We start from the raw sequence: 18,183 nt of genomic DNA, 5'->3' as shown, positions 1-18,183 counted from the left end.
GCTCCTCTCAGGCAGAACAGATGACTTGGAACAGGCACGGAATCTGTTAACATTTAGATCACAGAGGCCCAGCACCACTAAAAATTACCAGTAAGAATTGTGTGGTAGGATAACAGCACGCTTATAAATGATTAGCGCTTGTTTTGAACACCAGCAAATTTTTGTTAATTTAGTTCTCAGTTGTCATGTCAGAGATATTGACAGTCTAATCTTTGCACTTGCTGGACTGGAAGTTTCCCATCTTCTGAGTTCCAACCTCAGTTTAGATAGTTATATTCTGGGGAAGCAATCAGCATGCAGAGTTGTACTGGGCTCCATACAGTACCTCACCTGCAGTGCACCCAGTATGGCACTGCGGCCCATCATAGTGTCTGGGAAGCAATATGGTAGGTGATGCTAGAGCCGTCAGTATGGAAGGATGCTGAAGGACTTCTGCGTGTCAGCAGAAGCTCGGGTGGTTTCAGAGGTGAAAGCAGGGATGTAGGGAAAAGATTTGATAAGATATTTTTTATAAATAACCTCTGGAGAAAAATAACATCATGTTTAAAACATCTCCCATGGTATCACATCTGTACTTCCCTACTAGAAGTACTTTTCTTAATAGACATAAAAGATTTTAAATTAAAAGCTGTAAACCTTGGAAGAATTACTTAGGAAATTCTGTGTGTATATGCATGATAAAAAATACATTGGTGACCAAAGTCTCCATTCTAATACTTGCTCAAAGTAAGTTTCCACAGTCCAGCATTGCAAAATGCAGCAAAGTTAGGGGAGATGCCAGCAACTAGATATTCATTGAGGGAGCATTCTCGAATGCTCACGGATGTTGCTGCAATGTCCTGGTTGATTTCAGTGGATGCTCAAAAATTCCTTTAATGTAGTCTGAGCTTTGTCTCTGCTTTTCCAGACAGCTAGTGACTCTGGCCTCTCTGGCCGTAAATTGGATTCGATACCAGAATTTTTGTTTGGGATTCCTTTTATCCAGGCTGAATAGCACTGACAGACTGCTGGTTGTGCAATTTTTCATAGCCTGAAAAGTCCTCTTAGCAATTTTCCTTCCTTTCTGACTGTAGCGATTCAAGCTGTATAGTACAGTGGCATCAACATGTCAGTACTTTGCATCACAGATGCATCAACACAGCTTCCATGCCTAAGGATTCTCTTTAGCTGACACGTACACTGAAGTAGATAAGTAATTAATGTGACATAGTTGGGGTGTCTCTTTTTAAGGATTGCAATGGTGGTCTTCTCTGAAAGTCCAAGGAAAAAGAAATCTAGAGAGTTCTAAACAGTGGCAACATGAGAAGCAACGAATAGCAAAAATGTACAGTCTGGCTTAGTTCTCCTTTTTCATATGCATTGTTTGTGTTATGGTACATTTTGAAGAGGAAAGTTAGTTAAAAAGGAGAACTCGCGCTTTTGATTTCTGTGCTGAGAGGAAGTATCACTTCTAAGTAAATATTAATCTACAGCTAATTTTGAAATCTAAATAGCCATAGTAAAATCTTGGCAATTAATTTCACTATTTTTCCTAGGGACAGTGAAGCAGCTGGAATGTATCAATGGAGGCCAGCTTATGGCCTTCGGTACCTGGCACTGCGATGTGTCATGAGCCTCAGCAGATTTTACTTACAGCAAGATGGTAAGAGAATGTTTTGATTTTACAAATGCAAAAAGCAAAAGCAGAAATAGAAATCATAGATTTTGTTAAAATAGCAAATAAGCAATGCTAGAAGTTGAGTCAAGTTTTCAAAGCTTAATGCCACTGTGGCCCCCTTCCCCTCATTCTGCTCATAGCTACAAGATAATCAGTTTTGAAGTCAAAGGCAGAGAATACTTCTAGCATATTATTTGCTTGATATCTTTCCCTACAGCCTACCAAAAGCTGGGGACAGCTGTAAAGAAGGCATGCTTTCCCCCAGGTGATGATCTTGCAGACATTTTTGGTAATCAGGAATCCTGACAATGAGTGGGAAGAGTAAAACAGGGATCAGTTATAATCCCTATACTCTAATACCTGTGCAAAGGCAATCCCACTTTTGGTCTGTCTCCAATCCAGCATAAAAGAAAAGAAATATATATCGTATTTGGGTTGAAAAGCCTATAATCACCTCTTTTGCTGGGCTTTCCCTGGGTACATTTGCAGGGAGAAACTGCGTCAGGTGTGAAACATAAAATATCTGCTTTCCTCGTGCTTAAGTGGCAATCCCAATGATGTATCACAAGCAATTTGCTTACTTAGTCAGAAGTGCTGTCTAAAGAGGCCTTGAATATAACTGATTATGCCAAAAAAACTTTCTGTAAACCTCCATATCCACATAATGGAGCCAATACCTTTTCCTTTTCCTTTTCTTGTGTTTTTAATCAATCACACCCATTCAAGAGCACAGATGGCAGGAGAAGCCTGGGACTGCCTCTCTTCCCCACACTGCAGGACGCTCATTGACATTTGCTGTGAGAGTAAGCAGTTCCCAGCTGTCTGGAGAGCAGTCCTTCAGCATATGATCTGCTCCACAAGATGGTAATGTATAAGTGTAGACATCTGATTCAGTACAGTTTTGTGTTGATAGAAGATTGTTTTCAGTGCTATTCTGAGTGAGTAGGACCGTATTCCTACTCATACTTCAACAAATATTCTCTCTTCTGTTTTGAGTCAATGTAGGCAGCAGCTTTAATGGACAATACATTTAAAAGACATTCTTTGGGATGAGTGAAACATGAACGTGCCTGAAAAATCTAAGGGGTTTACTTTCCCATGAGGAAAATAAATTGCAGATTATATAGTTACAGTTTGAGCTTGTTACCTACTTGCACTACAAGACAAAATTGTACTGCTATATAATCTTTGCTTATTTTTCCTATGTTTTCCATCTATTTCATGTTACTGAACATAAACATTAACATCCAGAAAATGCATCAAATCATTTTCTTCTACAAAGATATTTTACATCTTAACCAGAATTGGCAGTTATGTACTTAAAACTTTTATAATGATATAGCAAGTTCCTCTCAGTGCATTGTTTCTAGCTAGGAGGAATTATTGCTCCAATTTCATATGTGTCTGATGAAAAGAAATGATGGCTATATTCAAGGAAGTGAAGCTGAGGAGCAAATAAAGAGAAAAATATTTGGTATTTGAATCCTTATCCCATACTTGGCCTACACACTTGTTTAGCAGTCACGCAGTAGACTGGATTTTAAAGATTCTATCTAGAAGCCTTCAAACAGCCCTAGAAATTTTGCTCCAGTATTTATTTTAAAGCTGTACATTTTGCTATAACAATCAGATACTTAAAAACAAAGTAGAAAAAAACTATAGCATAAACAAAATTGTCAGTAATAGGTAATTGTTTATTCACCCACTGCCATCTCTATAACTCCTTTTACTTGTATTCTAAAATACAAACAACACCTAAACATCAGCTGCTGCAACAGGTCATATAGATCAGTAAATAAAAACTTTTAAATAAAGTTAAGGAAAATGAATCAGCTTTAAGAAGCACTTATTCTGGTATTCTGGGCTGTATTAGGTGAAGTATTGCCAGCAGGTGGAGGGAGGTGAGCCTTCCCCTCTGCTTGGCATTGCTGAGCCAGCACCTGGAGTGCTGTGTCCAGTGCTGGACCTCCCAGTACAGGAGAGACCTGGACATACTGGAAAGAATCCCAACATAGGGCCATAAAACGATGAAGGGATTGGAGCTGAGAGAACCGGGGCTATTCAGCCTGGAGAAGGCTCAGGGGGTCTTGTCAATGTCCATAAATACTTGAATGGAGAGGGTGCTCTGGGTTTTGCCCAGTGCCTCTTGTCCTGGCACTGAGCACCACTGAAAGAAGCCTAGACTTTCTACCCTGGTTCCAACTTGTTTGGCTTTCCTGAAAGAAGAATTTATTCATAACCTAACCTCTAATTCTGCATTGGAATCTCCAGGTTTGAAATCTATCCCTCATGCAAGGATGTGCTTTGCACTGAAGCTTTTGGTACTGCTCTGATTTAGCAGTGACCTTGGTGGGCCCACTAGTGTGTCCACACTTCACCTCTACTGGGAGCCAAAGATACTGCTATAGTAGTCCTCATTAACGAGACAAACATTTTTGATATATATTTTTCTTCAAGTGACCATGTTGCTGATTTGGAAAATTGTCTTTTATTAATGCTCGGAATAATTGTGCTGTTTTGTCATTTCATGAAGAAGTTATTTGTTCTTGGAAGTGTTATTTAAAGGCTAACTCAAATGAGGAAACACCTCTGCTATTGCAGGCCAAAGTCTCTCAACTTTTTTTTTCACTTCATCTTTTTGATGCTGACTGAGTGAATTTTCATTTTAGTTGAAGTTCATGTTTTGCTCAAAAATCCTTCAAGCATCTTCAGATGCAGGTATGAATCTTTTTAAGGAGATTCTGCCTAGAGTAAGGAAGATTCTTTTGGGTGCCATGGCTTCTGATGACCAAGCATTGCTTAACCTCATGCTGAAGGAAGATGTGATGTCCGAGGAGTATCTCCAGTCCTTTCTCCATGAAAAAGACAGAGAGGACCTTGCTAGGAAGATATCACTGGCATTTGTGGAAAAATGGGATCTGTAATTGAACACTTTGGTTCCCCACTATTGTTTAAATCTCTGTGGCAATAAACCTCAAAACATCACAGATAATGAGCCAACAGGAACCAAGTACATGTCTGGTAAATCAGCTTTTTCTTTTTGCATTGTTAAAGATTTACTTTTCTTTATTGCATTGTGACATAGTGCAAAGTGCATCAGTGGAGAGCAGGTGAGGAAGAGAAGAGAGTGGAATGTAACCCAACAGCAGCTGAAAACAGAGCCACCCATTCAAGGCAGCTCTCCAGTAGTCATTTACATAGTCAGTCCATAATAAAACTTAATCTTTGACATCTGTGCAGAACAAAAAATGCAAAGTAGATTAAGAAGACCACAGTAAGGTCAGTTTTTCTTTACTGACGTCTCAACCATTGAGAGTCTGAGCAGTATTTATTTGTGACCCATTCTGACAACTCATGAGGATATCACTCATCTTATTCAAGCATGTATGGGAAGAACATTCTCCATAGCAAATTCCAGCTGCCTATAAGCACAGAAATTACAACAGCTATAACAGACTGCTGCATATTGAAGGAGAGGAAGTACTTAATGACTTAAGAAGCTGGATTCAAGAATTGTGAGGTTCTTAGTGGGCAGAAGGAGATATAAAAATGTGGAGTCCTTATAATTGTGAGGTAATAAACTCACTTTTAAGTCTTACCCATCCGAAGATTGACGTTGTATATAATGGAGAACAGGAGCAGTGCTGGGACAATCCTAACATGGTCCATCCTACGTGAAACAGAACCTCAGCTTAATTATATTATTCAGAATGACTTTTACAAAACAATTCTAAAAGGATAATGAAAGAATAATTAATAGAATATACAGACAGTCTTGTAAAACTGATGGGAGAATCTTGGGCTGCAGCGCAGGGCTGTGTGTGAAGGTTTTCCTCTCCTGTAATACAGTATTGGGCCTCACTTTTCAGAGCACTGCTGAAAATACAAGAAGAAATGCTAATGAAAAGAAATAAGATAGTTCATAAATACTGAACTAGAAGGGAAAATACTGAACTAGAAGATCTTAGTGCTGCTCTTGCATTCAAATTAATAGCAAGAAGTCATATTTAAATGTAGAATATCACAGCAAGTAGCCTAGGGTTACATAAGATGGGACAGTATATAGTCTGTTTTTAATTAAATCTCTGAAGTGCTTGTACACATCCACTGCTTCTGATTTTTGTAATGGTCATACCTAAAATCTCCATTCAAAAATCATGATCCTGTCATGCCTGGCTCTGTATCTCTGTCACAAAACTTGAACTGCGACATGACAGAGGGAAACCAAAGTATATCAGAATAAGCATTAGTCTTCATCCATCACATGTTCAACCATTGTCACTATTCTCTAGATTTTGTAATTAGGAGCAGAGCTTAAAGAAGTAGCTTCAAAGATACATGTTTATCAGAAAATGACTCAAACTATTAGACTTAACTTCCTTTGAAGCAATTTTTTCTAAGAAGTTTTTTTCCAGTCTGTTCATTTTCAGATATATGTTCAATGACTTTCACTTCGCAGAGACAGCACAAGTCAGGAACAGACTGATATCAGCAGGTCCTGAATAAAGATCTTTAAAATTTCTGGTGAGAAAGCTTCAGGTTTCCTCCACTTGCAAAGTGCATCATTTACATCAGTTTTGCAGTGCTTCCATTACCCATTGGTGCATTCTGCTTGTTCTTTTTGCTGTAGGGCAGCTTATCTTCATTTTGAATCCGCAAAAACTGAAGCACAGAAGCAGGTGCTCACCTAAGGAGTTTAGGCAGTCCTCAGCTGTCTCACAGCCTCCTGTCTTTTTTACACTCTGTATCAAAGACCATCATTAGAGATTAGTCCATTAGATGAACCAGTACTCTGATTTGCTCCAGCAATTCTTTGCTGCTGTTTCTAAGCAGCTATGGTTGTTGTGCACAAAGTGGGCAAACTTCTAACTGTAGTTATATGAATTGGAATTAAACAGGTGAACTTTTTTGTTCTCCAGACTTTCATTCTTGAAGTACATTGATCACATCAGGGGATTATAGCCTCAGAAGCTGATGAAGTCTGCCTACAGGACTGATAAAGGAGCTTGTGACTTGGGGGGTTGTGCTGCAGATTAGGACAAGATTAACAATAAACCTCTTAACTGTTTGTAGGGGTTTTCCCTGCGATGACTGTATCACAACCAGCTGCTCCCAGGAAGGAAACAGCGTGATATCTTCTCAGTGAACATGTTCCCACGGAACCTGGTGGAAGTGGAGCTAAAGCAAAAAGGCTTACGCAGGTCAGCAGCTGCTTTGCTTATAGGACCTGCTGCCTTGTGAGGAAGCCAAGTGTTACCAAGCCGCTGACCAAAAACTGACAAGTCCTGGATACTGCTGACCTGATCGAATCTCACTGCTTTCCTTCCCCTTCAACCTCTGGAACTTTGTTACAAGCTATCACTTACAACAAGCATTTGCTCATTTGAGGATAAATTCTCTTTTTTTTTTGAACAATTTCTAACTTGTGTAGGTCTTTACATAATAAAAAAAATAAAAAAATAGGTAAACAGGGTTGCATCGTCACAGAGAAGCAACTATAAGCATTGTGGTAGGAACACTCATTAGTGAAATTAGTTTCCATCTTTGTCTTATGCCAGATAGGCACCACAAGGTGTGACTCAGTCTGAGATTCATTAGATGAATAAACACTGTCTGCCAAATGTTGGTACCCGCAAACGCTGAATATCACGTGTAAGCCAGACAAGCTTTATGTTGCACAGAGCACCATACTTGTCAGTTTGAACCAAGGGCAAAAAACACTGGCAGAAGGTACCAAATCAGCTCTGTTTTGGCAGTTTGTAACCACGTGAAGGATACTTTCACTTCTGTTTCACCAAATGGAGCTGCAAGGTAAGAGCGCTTGCACGCTGCTTGCTTTATTTATTCTTTCCAAGGCACTGTTTAACAGTGTGACTTTGGGACAGATTTGAACCGGAAAAAAAAAATTGAGAATACAGGGGAACACCAAACGTTGTTACGCTGAATCTCAACCAGTTTCTGTTTCCAAGTGGATAAATCATTCCATTCCTACCAAGCGGCAAATGCAGGCTCTTAGCTGCGGTGAGCAACAGGTACCAGTGCTTATTGTGGGCTGCTGGAGGGAAGCTTCCTCTTAGTTTTCCTCTTTGGAATTCCCCTAAGCCTCTAACATTTCAGCTGTGACTCGCCTGGCTCATTTCCTCCTTATTTCTATAAGCCCTGAGCAGTAGGAGCAGCCCTTCTGCTGTTCTGGTGCTGAATGCAGATTGAAGGAACAGGAACTACCTGCTTTCCTAAGGTCAGTTTTTCCTCAATTCTCAACTGCTATGATTTTGTCATGGTAAATTCATCTTACCTTACCTGCTGTGAATATCTGTAACTGACTTGTGCGTCAGTATCTGGACTTGTATTGCTTGAAGTCTTCTTAGGATGAAGTCTGAATTCGAGGGGGTGAAATTTTGGAGAATCTTTAGTCATGTTAATTGCTTGAAAATGTGTAGTTTCGCGTTTTGAGGAGAACATGCTTGTTCTTTGTACAGATATTGTTTATATGGAAAGTGAAAGTGGAGTATTAGAATATACTAGCTTGTTTCTGTTCTTCTGACACTTCTGGCAAGAAAATGTTCTGGTTTAGGAAGGCACAGGTTCTGTGCTGGAGAAGGTCTCTGAATATAAAGGTCGTTTGTCTGCTAAAAAATAGGCAAGGTGTCTGCTGTGCCACTTTGTATCACCTCCCTGCTGAGATGGGCGGGATGAGCACAGCTGTGACAGCAGAGGCACTGCTGGGTTCAGAAGGCAAGTTGTGCCCTCAAAGATTTTCTCAACTCTGACACCCACAGGACAGCACATCAGCAGCCTGCCCGCACTTAGCTATCTACCAGGCAAGGCTGGTGATGGTTTGGGGTTTGTTCTTCTAATCTGTTCATCACTACCCAGTGAAGTTCACCAAAAGGCAGAAAATCCTTCTGGCTGACATCTATACTTTTTCAACTTCTTTAAACTCATCTGAAGGAGACAACGGAGAGTAAGGTAGGACGTAGAGCAGATTTTTTTTCCAGCATCATCTCAGTTCTTTCATTTTAGACTACTGCATGGGAAAGATACCTTCTGTAGGTAGAAGTAATATCTTTTGTTAAATCACATAATACAGCAGGAAAAGATAAATGGGCTTTCAGACATAAGTTTCTCGTACACTTGAAACAGAACCCCAAACTTCCAATGCTAAGTATAAGCTGGGCACTATTATCCTCGCCTTCCTAAACTGATACGAAAATTAAATTGCAGGGCAGGGGTCCTCTGTTCCTGAAATTATTTTTTTGCTTTTTAAGTTTCCTTATCCTCTGTACTTGTGGGAAGATCGCTTTATTACCTGTCAGTCAAAAGAGTATGGGAGAGAAAAGTCCCTGACAGATCTCCTCAGAAGCATCTTTCTCACTTTTGAAGAAAACTTCACATCATTGCCTTTGTGTAAATCTTCTCCTTCCTCTGAACTACCACTTGGTTTTAGCTGGTAGCAGACTTCATTACCTGGTGTCAAATGATAAATCACAACTATCCCCTTTACCTGTAGAAATCTAAAATGCACCATCTGACTCTTCAGACTTGTATGTGATTTAAGGGAACTCCTACTGCTTCATTAACTGGATTCTTTGTCCTGGTATAGTGATGCTCACTATTTCTTTTACTGCTTTACCAGCATTTGTAATTCTTATTGTTTTGCTTGCACTGTAAAAGAGTGTTGAACAAAACCCACCGAGAGTCTTACAAGTGAATCAAATTGCTGTCCTGTATTTGCAGAAAACAGCACTAATATGGATGCATTCTGAGTAGAAACCTTGCTGCAGCAGAGGTATGCACTGAGTCATTGTAGAGCTAATGCAAAGGGAGCACAGGGAATATAAGGATGGAGCTGGAATTAACAGGCTGCTAGGGAAAGGAGGTGTTATTTCAATATTCAAAAAAAGAAATCGGTCTTAATGAGTACCCAAACAGCAAAGGATAGCACTTTCTGAAAGGCTTGGAAATACAGTGGCAAGCACATCCTTGTCTTCCTCACCTAGAACTTTTGCTTTGTACAGAGGCCAAAAGCAAATGACAGTGCTGATGTCCCATGGGACTTTGGTCCACTGTCATCTTCCCCAGAGATCTGGCTCCAGCATTCATAGCCCTAACATACAGACTTTGGTGAAACTTTTTAGTCCTCTGATGTGAAATTATGCCAGATGCCCATTTTGGCAGCACTGTGCAGGACACCAGGGGACTATTATCAGTAAACCAAGTTAAAGTCATGTATGAAACAACTAAGAAAGTGACTGAGCAGTATAAAACGCATTCACCTACGGTCTCAGACAGAGGGCTGCTGGATTCAGTGGGATGCTGTGTCAAAAAAAAAGAGGAAGTCCTGGGAAAGCAGTTGCCATTGTAAACACGCTTAGTAATGTTGGGTTTCATTTTCTGTGCTTCAGTTAAAACACCCAGCCAAGCACTCAGTATCCAGAGGCATAATCCCGCTCCCCTCTGGCACACCCTTCATGTTCTGGCACACCCTTCCTCTTTCCAAAACTCACTTCTTTTTCCCTGAAGCTTTGGACAGAGTACTTTCCATGGTCCCACCATCACTTTAACGGAGCAGCACAGCTGCTATTAAGATTTTTTTTTGGTTCAGCAAAAGAAAGAAACTACAGCATCTGAAATCCAGTGTAGATAATAGAAAGGCAGATTTAAAAAGGTAGATTTATGTCAGCCCAATGCAATGAAGAAAAAAGAGGGTAAACTGAAGCAAAGGAGCGTGTAAGTTTTTCATTTTTGAAAGTCTTCGCTCTTCCCACGGTAGAAGGCTACGTTTCTCTTACTCCTGTACTCCTGGGTTGTAGCTCCTCTTACTTCTTAATTTTCAGCTCTCTAGCTGGACTTGGCACTGGCAAGGTTTCTTCTCGGCTGCTTCCTGACACCTTGACCTAGTAATACAAAATATTTTGCACTGCATCTATATTTAACCACATGGAAATGCAATTGGAAGAGATCTTTAAAATAACTCAGAGCTCAGCTGCTCCAACGCTGCTGCTCAGGCAGGGCCAGCCAGAGCCCGCTGCCCAGGGCCCTGGAACAGCAGTGCTTCTCTGTCTGAGTGCTGATTACTTCTCTGTCTCTACCTCTGATCCAATATAATTTTGGGGTTCGTGTTTCAAGAGCATTATTCACAATGTGGAAAACCAATATTCTGCAAGGCCCGACTATATTTAGATTTTACATTAATTCAACAAAGAGCGTGGCAATGTAAAATGCAGCAACAATTTGAGAAATTAATGTGATACGTTTATAATCTCATTCTTGGTTCTCATGGTTCTCAACTTCTGCTTTCCATTTATAGTAGGGCAGGCAATAATCTCAACTTTTCGTAACGTTGGTAATGTAATGAGGCCACGCAGTACAAAAAAGGAGAAGTACCTGAGTGTAGGTCAGTCCTACATGTGGGGCCTTGCCACGTCCACCTGCTCTCCTAAGACTTGGCTCTAGGTTCTGTTGTCTTCTGCAGAAGAATCCAGAGAGGTCCATTTCCAAGCTGCACAAAGGAACAACTCCACCCAGGGCTGGGAGGGGAACGAGGATTAGTTCATAACAAAGTATCTTGCGGTAGTGTGACTGGTTCTGCTTGCTTCCTTCACCTCAAAACATGGTTGCAGTGTGTGACCAGCTATTTTAACAGGACATGGACTGGAAAATTTGCTGGTTGTCCATTTCATGTTGGTATCTGAGTATTATGGGGGATTAAATGACTTGGATCATCAACCCGGGTAGCATTCATATCAGAGATCTGTAAGCACTGAGAAGCCAATATTTGTTTTGGAAACAGTTTGATAAAGATGATGGATAACCAACATGTACAGTTATTCCACTATCTGTGGAATGTTTGAGCTTATGCTGGTGCTTGCTGCACTAACTGGAAGCATACAGAAGGGATTTAAAATGAGGTGGAGAACAGATAAACTTTATCTAAATAAATGTAGAAACAAAGCAGTTCTCAGTCCATATAGAAATGTGGGAGTGCAGCAGGGAGCACATTAGTGCACAGAGAGTTGTCTGGAGTTTGTATGGCACTCTAAAATGCTTAGCAGTTCTTAGCTCATGAGCAGGTACTTACACGAGTTCTTAATATATGTATAGTATAAATGCTTTTTTGTCTGATGCAGGCAGATATTGCTAAGTCTGGGAAGAAAATGGATTTAAAAATTACTGTGATAAATTTCACAGTGCCAGCAAGTGCTTTGTTACCAGAAATGAATTCCCAATGTAATCATACACAGTAAACCATAACGTTTGGGGAAGAGTTATATAAAATAGCTGTGCAATCTTTCACTGTTCTTTCCTGTTCGGAGGGGATGTCTCCTAGTGCTGTCTGCAGGTCTCAGGAACTAGCATGTCGCATCCCAACCAGAAGCTCCTGACCCTGAAAAGACATTGTCATAGCAGTACAGAATGGGGTTCTTCCATCCTCTTCACTGCAGTCTCCTCTTTCCCTTAATAACTGCTGAATCTGAGCTTGCACCACTTATATTCTGATGAAGTTACACAAGTTGCAATTTATTTAGTACTTACCAGGTCGTTTTGGCCCATATGGTCAGACTGCGGTATCCTACTCTCTTGATTAGAGTGAAAAATGGGTGAGCGTCATTACAATCTGCATCAAGGTCTATAATTTTAAGTAAGTCAGTGCTATAACTTCACTTGAGACTTATCAAGCAGTACCAGTTCCAGTGCCTTCAGACTTCAGTGCCTTGTCAACAGAAAGCCATAGCGCTAGACTTTTACTTTTGGTTGACAGAAGTTGTCTTTGTCATAGGTAACTGTTTTGTGATCTGATTTCAGACAACAAGAGACAAATCATGGATTCGGCATCTGTGTCTGAAAATAGCTATCTTGATTTGCTGCTTTGTGATAGTGATCCACTGCATCTATTTACGTTCTCAGATCCTAAGTCATCTGGAAATGAAGGTGAATTCTTTTCAGGTTAGTAATACACTAAAAAGCACTTGAATAATTTAGATATAAGTCATTGCCATCTCTTCAAGATTAAGTGGCCACCCACTGGTAGTTTATTGTGGTGGTTGGACTAAATTCACCAGGTGCTTTTTTTTGCAATATGATAATTCTGTCTGTATAAGTATATGAAACAGTGACTACTTCCAGAAAGTACCACGTATTTAAAGCCAAGTACAAGGTGCTGAACCTGGTCCAGAGCAATCCCAAACGTCAGTACCAACTGGAGAGTGAATGGATGGAGAGACTCTCTGAGCTGAAGGACTTGGAGGTATTGGCAGATTAAAAACTCAACATGAGCTGGCAATGTGCTCTTGCAGCCCAGAAAATCAATCCTATCCCAGGCTACATTAAAAGAAGTGTGGCCAGAAGGGTGAGGGAGGTGATTCTTCCCCTCTGCACCACCCCTGTGAGACCCCAGTGGCAGTGGTGCTTCAGCTCTGGGGCCCCCGGCACAAGAAAGACATGGAGCCATTGGAGCGGGTCCAGAGGAAGGTACAAAGATGCTCACAGGGCTAAAGCACCTCTCCTATGGAGGCAGGCTGGGAGAGCTGGGGTTGTTCTGTCTGGAGAAGAGAAGGCTCTGGGGCGATCTCACTGGAGCCTTGAAGTACTTAAAGAAGGCTTATAAGAAAGATGGGGAGAGACTCTTTACCAGGGACAAGGCTTGACAATTCAAGGAGGTGTTCAAGGCCAGGTTGGATGGGGCTTTGGACAACCTGATCTGGTGGGAGGTATCCCTGCCCATGGCAGGAATGCTGGAACTGGATGATCATTGAATCATAGAACAGAAAAGGACCCACATGGATCACGTCCAACACAGCTCTACACAGGACTGCCTAGAAATTAAGTCACGATCTTTAAAGGTCTCTTCCAACTCAAACCATTCTATGTTTCTCCAGTGAAAGGAGAACATCATAATTTAATGTGTAGCAGATATGAATTTAGAAGTTAGAGCTCTGTGCCAGACAGACATAAGAAGTTACCATATTGGAGTGATACCATTTCAAATCCTTGTTGCTTTCTGTATCTTGTTGCAGGAGTTTTTCTGCACTGCCATGGCATAGGACTGAATGTAGGATGAATTAGGGATAAAGGACTTGACTTTTATAACATCAGAGATGTTTTCCTGATTTGAATTCTTCTCAGCCTTTCCAGTGTCTGAGAAGACACGGATAAGTTAAACAGTGTCAAGATATGGCCCTATTTATTGGAAGTAGGACATCTCCACTGTTAAGCTGTTGACATAGTTCCTAACATGCTTTTGGCCTTGGCTGACTGGCATTTTCCTAGGAAATTTATTGCTGCAGATCAGGGGTTAGCATGGACTCTGCAACATTCCCAAGAGGGAATTTGGATGGTGTTACCACATCCTGAAGAGTAAAAAGGTTTAATAATATGGATGATTCCAGGCCAGGTCTCTAGGCTGTAGTGACATGAAATGGGTTCTGGAACTGTTTTATATACTAGGAGAGGTGAATTCTGAGAGTTTCAACAAAAGAGTATGGATTTCTGGGTTAACTGTAAGTTACTGAGCTCAGTTCTGTTTCTGGTTAGCCAACATACACCAAAAAGCAAAAGCCTTACGCTGAAATAATACATCTCCTTTTTCTTCACGTCCTGCTTTCTGTTATTTTTCCTTGGCTATAGTATTTTTTGGTATTTGTTAAACCAGTGCTAACTCCTTTTTCATTCTAGATCCTGAAGTTGATACCTGCAACTATGAACAATTCAGTAATATGGATTTCCTGTGTACAGTGGAAAATGATGAAAATGGGGATGAATTGTATCCTTCTTCCAATGGCAGAGATGCCTATTCTAGAATAGGTATGAAAGCTTTTTTTTTTTTTTTTAAACTCTTGGTGCCTTAACATGATTGTTCTTTTCTACCCATTTGATATAGCTATTTCTTAGAAATTCTATTTTCACTCTAAAGCAGTGGCATATGTTCAAGGGTCCTCATGCACTATAAGTCTAACCATGGTACCTAAAACCGTGTGTTGTGAAGAAACAGATGAACAGCAGTCTGTGGTTGTCGGGGGAAAATCTCTCTATTAATGGCTCCTTCACTTCCTGTCTCCACTTCTCCTTTCTCGTGTTCTTTGTTTCCTGAGCAACAATTTACAAGAAAATCTTAGTTTAACTCTTTTATTTCAGTTAAATTGCAGAATTTTGTGAATAGTAGTTAACAGGTTTTACTGTGAAAATTACTGTGGCATTACTGTTTTTCTGTCTCTTTTCTTCTTGGTAGCTGAATTAGCAGAATATGTGCTCAAGGATCAGCATGAGAAGCAGGTGGAAGATGCTTTTGGTAAGATTTATGTGTAAAGTTTAATTTTCTTCACAACAGTGTTGTGGATAACATCTTGCACTGTGCTTCATGCCCACAATTAGAACACTAGTAGGGTTTATGTTATCAGGTATTCTCTTCCACCTTCAGCTTTCTTCCACCCAGAAACTGTCCTGATGAATTCTGAGGACATTTTGTTTTTCGCAGGATTTTCTCTGAGATAGCAGTTATATCTGCGGCCAAACTGCTGATCACCTCACCACAGCAATCGTGTAGGCACTGCTTGACTGCCTAGTGCAGTATAAGCCTACAAGAAGCATCAGACTTATCAGCATTTGACACAGATGATGTGCATGTATTCATTAAGCCTGACACACCAAGAGGACTTACGTGTATAAATTCAGTTCATGCACCCTTAGTTCTGTCTAGGATGCACAAAGTTGCCTGAGAAACCATGTCAGATTTTACTTCTCCCAGATCAACACAGCAATGGTATAAAATATATGTAGTGAATTATTTCTTCATATCAGTACTTGATCAGAGATTGACATCTTGAACAAAATCAGTGTTTTGATTGTGACACAAATGCAGCTGTTTACTGTTTTAGAGAATCTATATTAATGTGTGGCTGCTGAGAAATATGTAGATTCGGAAAGATTCACAGAATATCTGCACATCCTCTTTTATGCTTGGGGAAAGTAATTTGGAATCACTTGCTAAAGGTCATACCAAGTCCAGGGCAATTAATTCTAGCCACAAGAATACCATGTGACTTTTAAAATGTTTTTTTTACTGCTCCCCGGTGTATTTAGAATTTAGAGTGAAGAGGTTGAACCTAATGGCAAAATTGGTACTGATCTTAGCGGAAAAGAGATACAATATTAATATTTATGTATTTTCCTGTAGAAGAATGGTACTGATAACTTCACAGTTTTATAACATGCAAAATAGATAAATGGTTTAGAACCCTTCACTCTTCCTCTAAAAAAATTAATCTTTTTTCATATATATATAATGAGCAAATAACTTTACTGGTACAGAGATCACACGAACTCTCTAATATAGCTGTGATCCAGCTGTGATGTTTCTTTGCTCATCATTAGCAGTGTTTTAGTAGCGACTGAATTTGTCACAGTACATTAATGTCTTCACTCTGGAAACTAACACAGGGTAATGGAATCTGTGGTCAGAGTTCTGTGGGCTTTCTAAATCCTATAGATTTGGGTATGTTTTGCAGAATGATTTTTGTTGTTCATCTTTTATTTGGAGCATGTTTCATCATTGCTGTCTTCTCGTGTCATTCTCTTGCTTTTATCTCCTCCTGTAACACTTCTAGGAGAACAAAGGTTGAGATTTGCAATATTTCATCTTTTTAGCAGTGAACCTTATTTTGGATGATGTGGCTCTTGAAAACACTGAGAAATTCACTGATGTAAAGGTGCAGAAATGTCATAAAAGAGGTAAGTAAAAACAGTGAGAGCCTGAAAGGCTCTAGAGTTTGGATTCTCAATTTGCATTAGAGTACTTTGGTTTTAGATGCAGCCTCTGTGCATTTCTCATGTAGTTCTTCACTGACACAAGCACATGTGCTTCCTCTGACTTTTCCTATCCTGTATGGACATTAAGTGAAAAATCCCCCCAGCACATTCTTGACAATTTGCAGAATTTGTTTTCCTGTAACATGACATTAAGCACATTATATTTCTTCCCCCCAACTTTTTTTGTTGTTGTTGTTATCCATGTGAGAGTGTTAACTTCGTTAACTTTATTTCTGGCAAAAAAAAATCTATAGCCTACAGTAAACTAATATGAAACTATTCCCATTCATGTTTAATATATTGGACTCATGCAGTTCTGAAGTAGCTGAATTGAAACTATTAGCATCCTCTTTTACTTTAAAGAGTTAAAATAAGTTTCTATAGTGGAAACTTAAAATCAACAAACTGAATTCTCTTTCTGTCATTTACTGTCACTTTTTCCTTCAGCTTTTTTAGGGTCTGCAGAGAATTGCTCTGATGCTTCGGAACCCAAATACAAGAAAATTGGTAAGATACTGACTGAATAGGAAAAGATTATTGACCATACAATGCCTCATGTTCCATAGTGCCTTCCTGAGTTAGGTGTTGTAGCTCTGCCTTGTAGAGAAGATCTGCTGTCATAGATTTGATGATTAACACAGTGGTGCATTTTCATGCTTCCGTGCTTCCAGTAGAGTAGAAACTGCTGTAGAATCACATGCTTCTTACTATGCATCAGTCCAATTCATGATAGAAAAATGACTTTGTGTCCAGGGAGGCGCAGCTGAACTTTTCTAAACCCACTTGAGGGCAGAAAGCAGACCACCAGAGAACTGGAACGGTGACAAACTTTGTGACTTTTTTCATGTACACCTTTTATTTAGGATGGGTTATGTGACTGAACAAAAGAGGATCAATACCAGGAAATGATAAACTATGGCTAAGAGTGACACTGTTCAAAAATCCAGTGAAACATCCAAGTAAAAGTAACAGTGAAGAGACTGCTTCTTGGCCCACCCCGTGTTCTACAGTCCTTTACACCAAAGTAAATACTCAAGAAAGCAGCATTTCTAGGTTGTCAGACTATCTACACAGTAGTATCAGTGGCCACAATCAGCTCTTAGAATAGGGTGTGGCAGAAACAAAGGAAACTCGCAGGCCACTTCAAAAGAAATGAGAATATCTCATTTGATATATAAGAAACTTTTTATAAGCAGATGAAAACATGGAATGCACACAAGCCTCCCTCCCTATTTGTCCTCTTCTTGAAAAAACCAAGTGCTGTGGGCAAGTTGCAACTCTTATAATTTAAGCAAATTAGAAGTTTCTTGGGTGTTTGACTATTCATTGAAAAACCCTCTTAACACATCCTTACAAGCTGTAGTGTCTAAGCACAGAATCAAGATCCTCAGTTTAGTGTACCTAGACCTCTCTCATCTCATGCAGTATTAAGGGACAGACTGTGTCCTTGAAGCCAATTTAAGACCTTTTGGTGGCTTATCTGTCAGTCATCGGTTTGTAGGAATGTTTACGTCTAAACACATCTGAAGGTTTCTAGGAAGAAGGCAGGCCAGGAAAGATAAAGAAAATGAAAAGCGTGAAAAAACTACTGAGAAAAAAAAAACAAAAAAAAACCCAAAAGTGAGCTATTGCACAATTTTATTTACTCTTTAGAATTTGATGAGTAAATTTTAGAAAGTTATAATTTTTTTTTCACATTGCAACTGATAAAAATCAGGTCT

At 39.9% G+C, this 18,183-nt stretch overlaps 1 protein-coding gene and 1 long non-coding RNA gene across 13 annotated transcripts in view; one reads left to right on the top strand and one right to left on the bottom strand.

Annotated features, from left to right (window-relative positions):
* CIITA (class II major histocompatibility complex transactivator) overlaps positions 1 to 18,183 on the top strand; it is a 40,076-nt gene that overhangs the window by 6,546 nt on the left and 15,347 nt on the right. For 4 of the 12 annotated variants that reach the window (XR_002443293.1, XR_002443294.1, XM_021412241.1 and 1 more), the window contains exons 1-6: positions 6,865 to 7,468; positions 12,464 to 12,604; positions 14,333 to 14,461; positions 14,886 to 14,945; positions 16,301 to 16,384; positions 16,910 to 16,969. Coding sequence is in view for 9 of the 12 variants with exons in the window: in XM_021412241.1 (XP_021267916.1) it covers positions 7,456 to 7,468; positions 12,464 to 12,604; positions 14,333 to 14,461; positions 14,886 to 14,945; positions 16,301 to 16,384; positions 16,910 to 16,969 (487 nt within the window). In the remaining 3 variants the exon portion in view is untranslated. The other 8 variants (XM_021412245.1, XM_021412246.1, XM_021412243.1 and 5 more) reach the window with 8 other exon arrangements.
* Positions 10,298 to 12,456, bottom strand: LOC110406150. The gene is made up of 2 exons (XR_002443298.1): positions 11,045 to 12,456; positions 10,298 to 10,554 (listed from the first exon to the last, which is right to left on the bottom strand). It is a non-coding gene; the product is annotated as an uncharacterized LOC110406150 (long non-coding RNA).

Source organism: Numida meleagris, chromosome 13 (genome assembly GCF_002078875.1).
Source record: "Numida meleagris isolate 19003 breed g44 Domestic line chromosome 13, NumMel1.0, whole genome shotgun sequence".
In the NCBI taxonomy this organism is placed as follows: domain Eukaryota; kingdom Metazoa; phylum Chordata; class Aves; order Galliformes; family Numididae; genus Numida; species Numida meleagris.
This window is presented reverse-complemented; position numbering and strand designations above follow the sequence as displayed.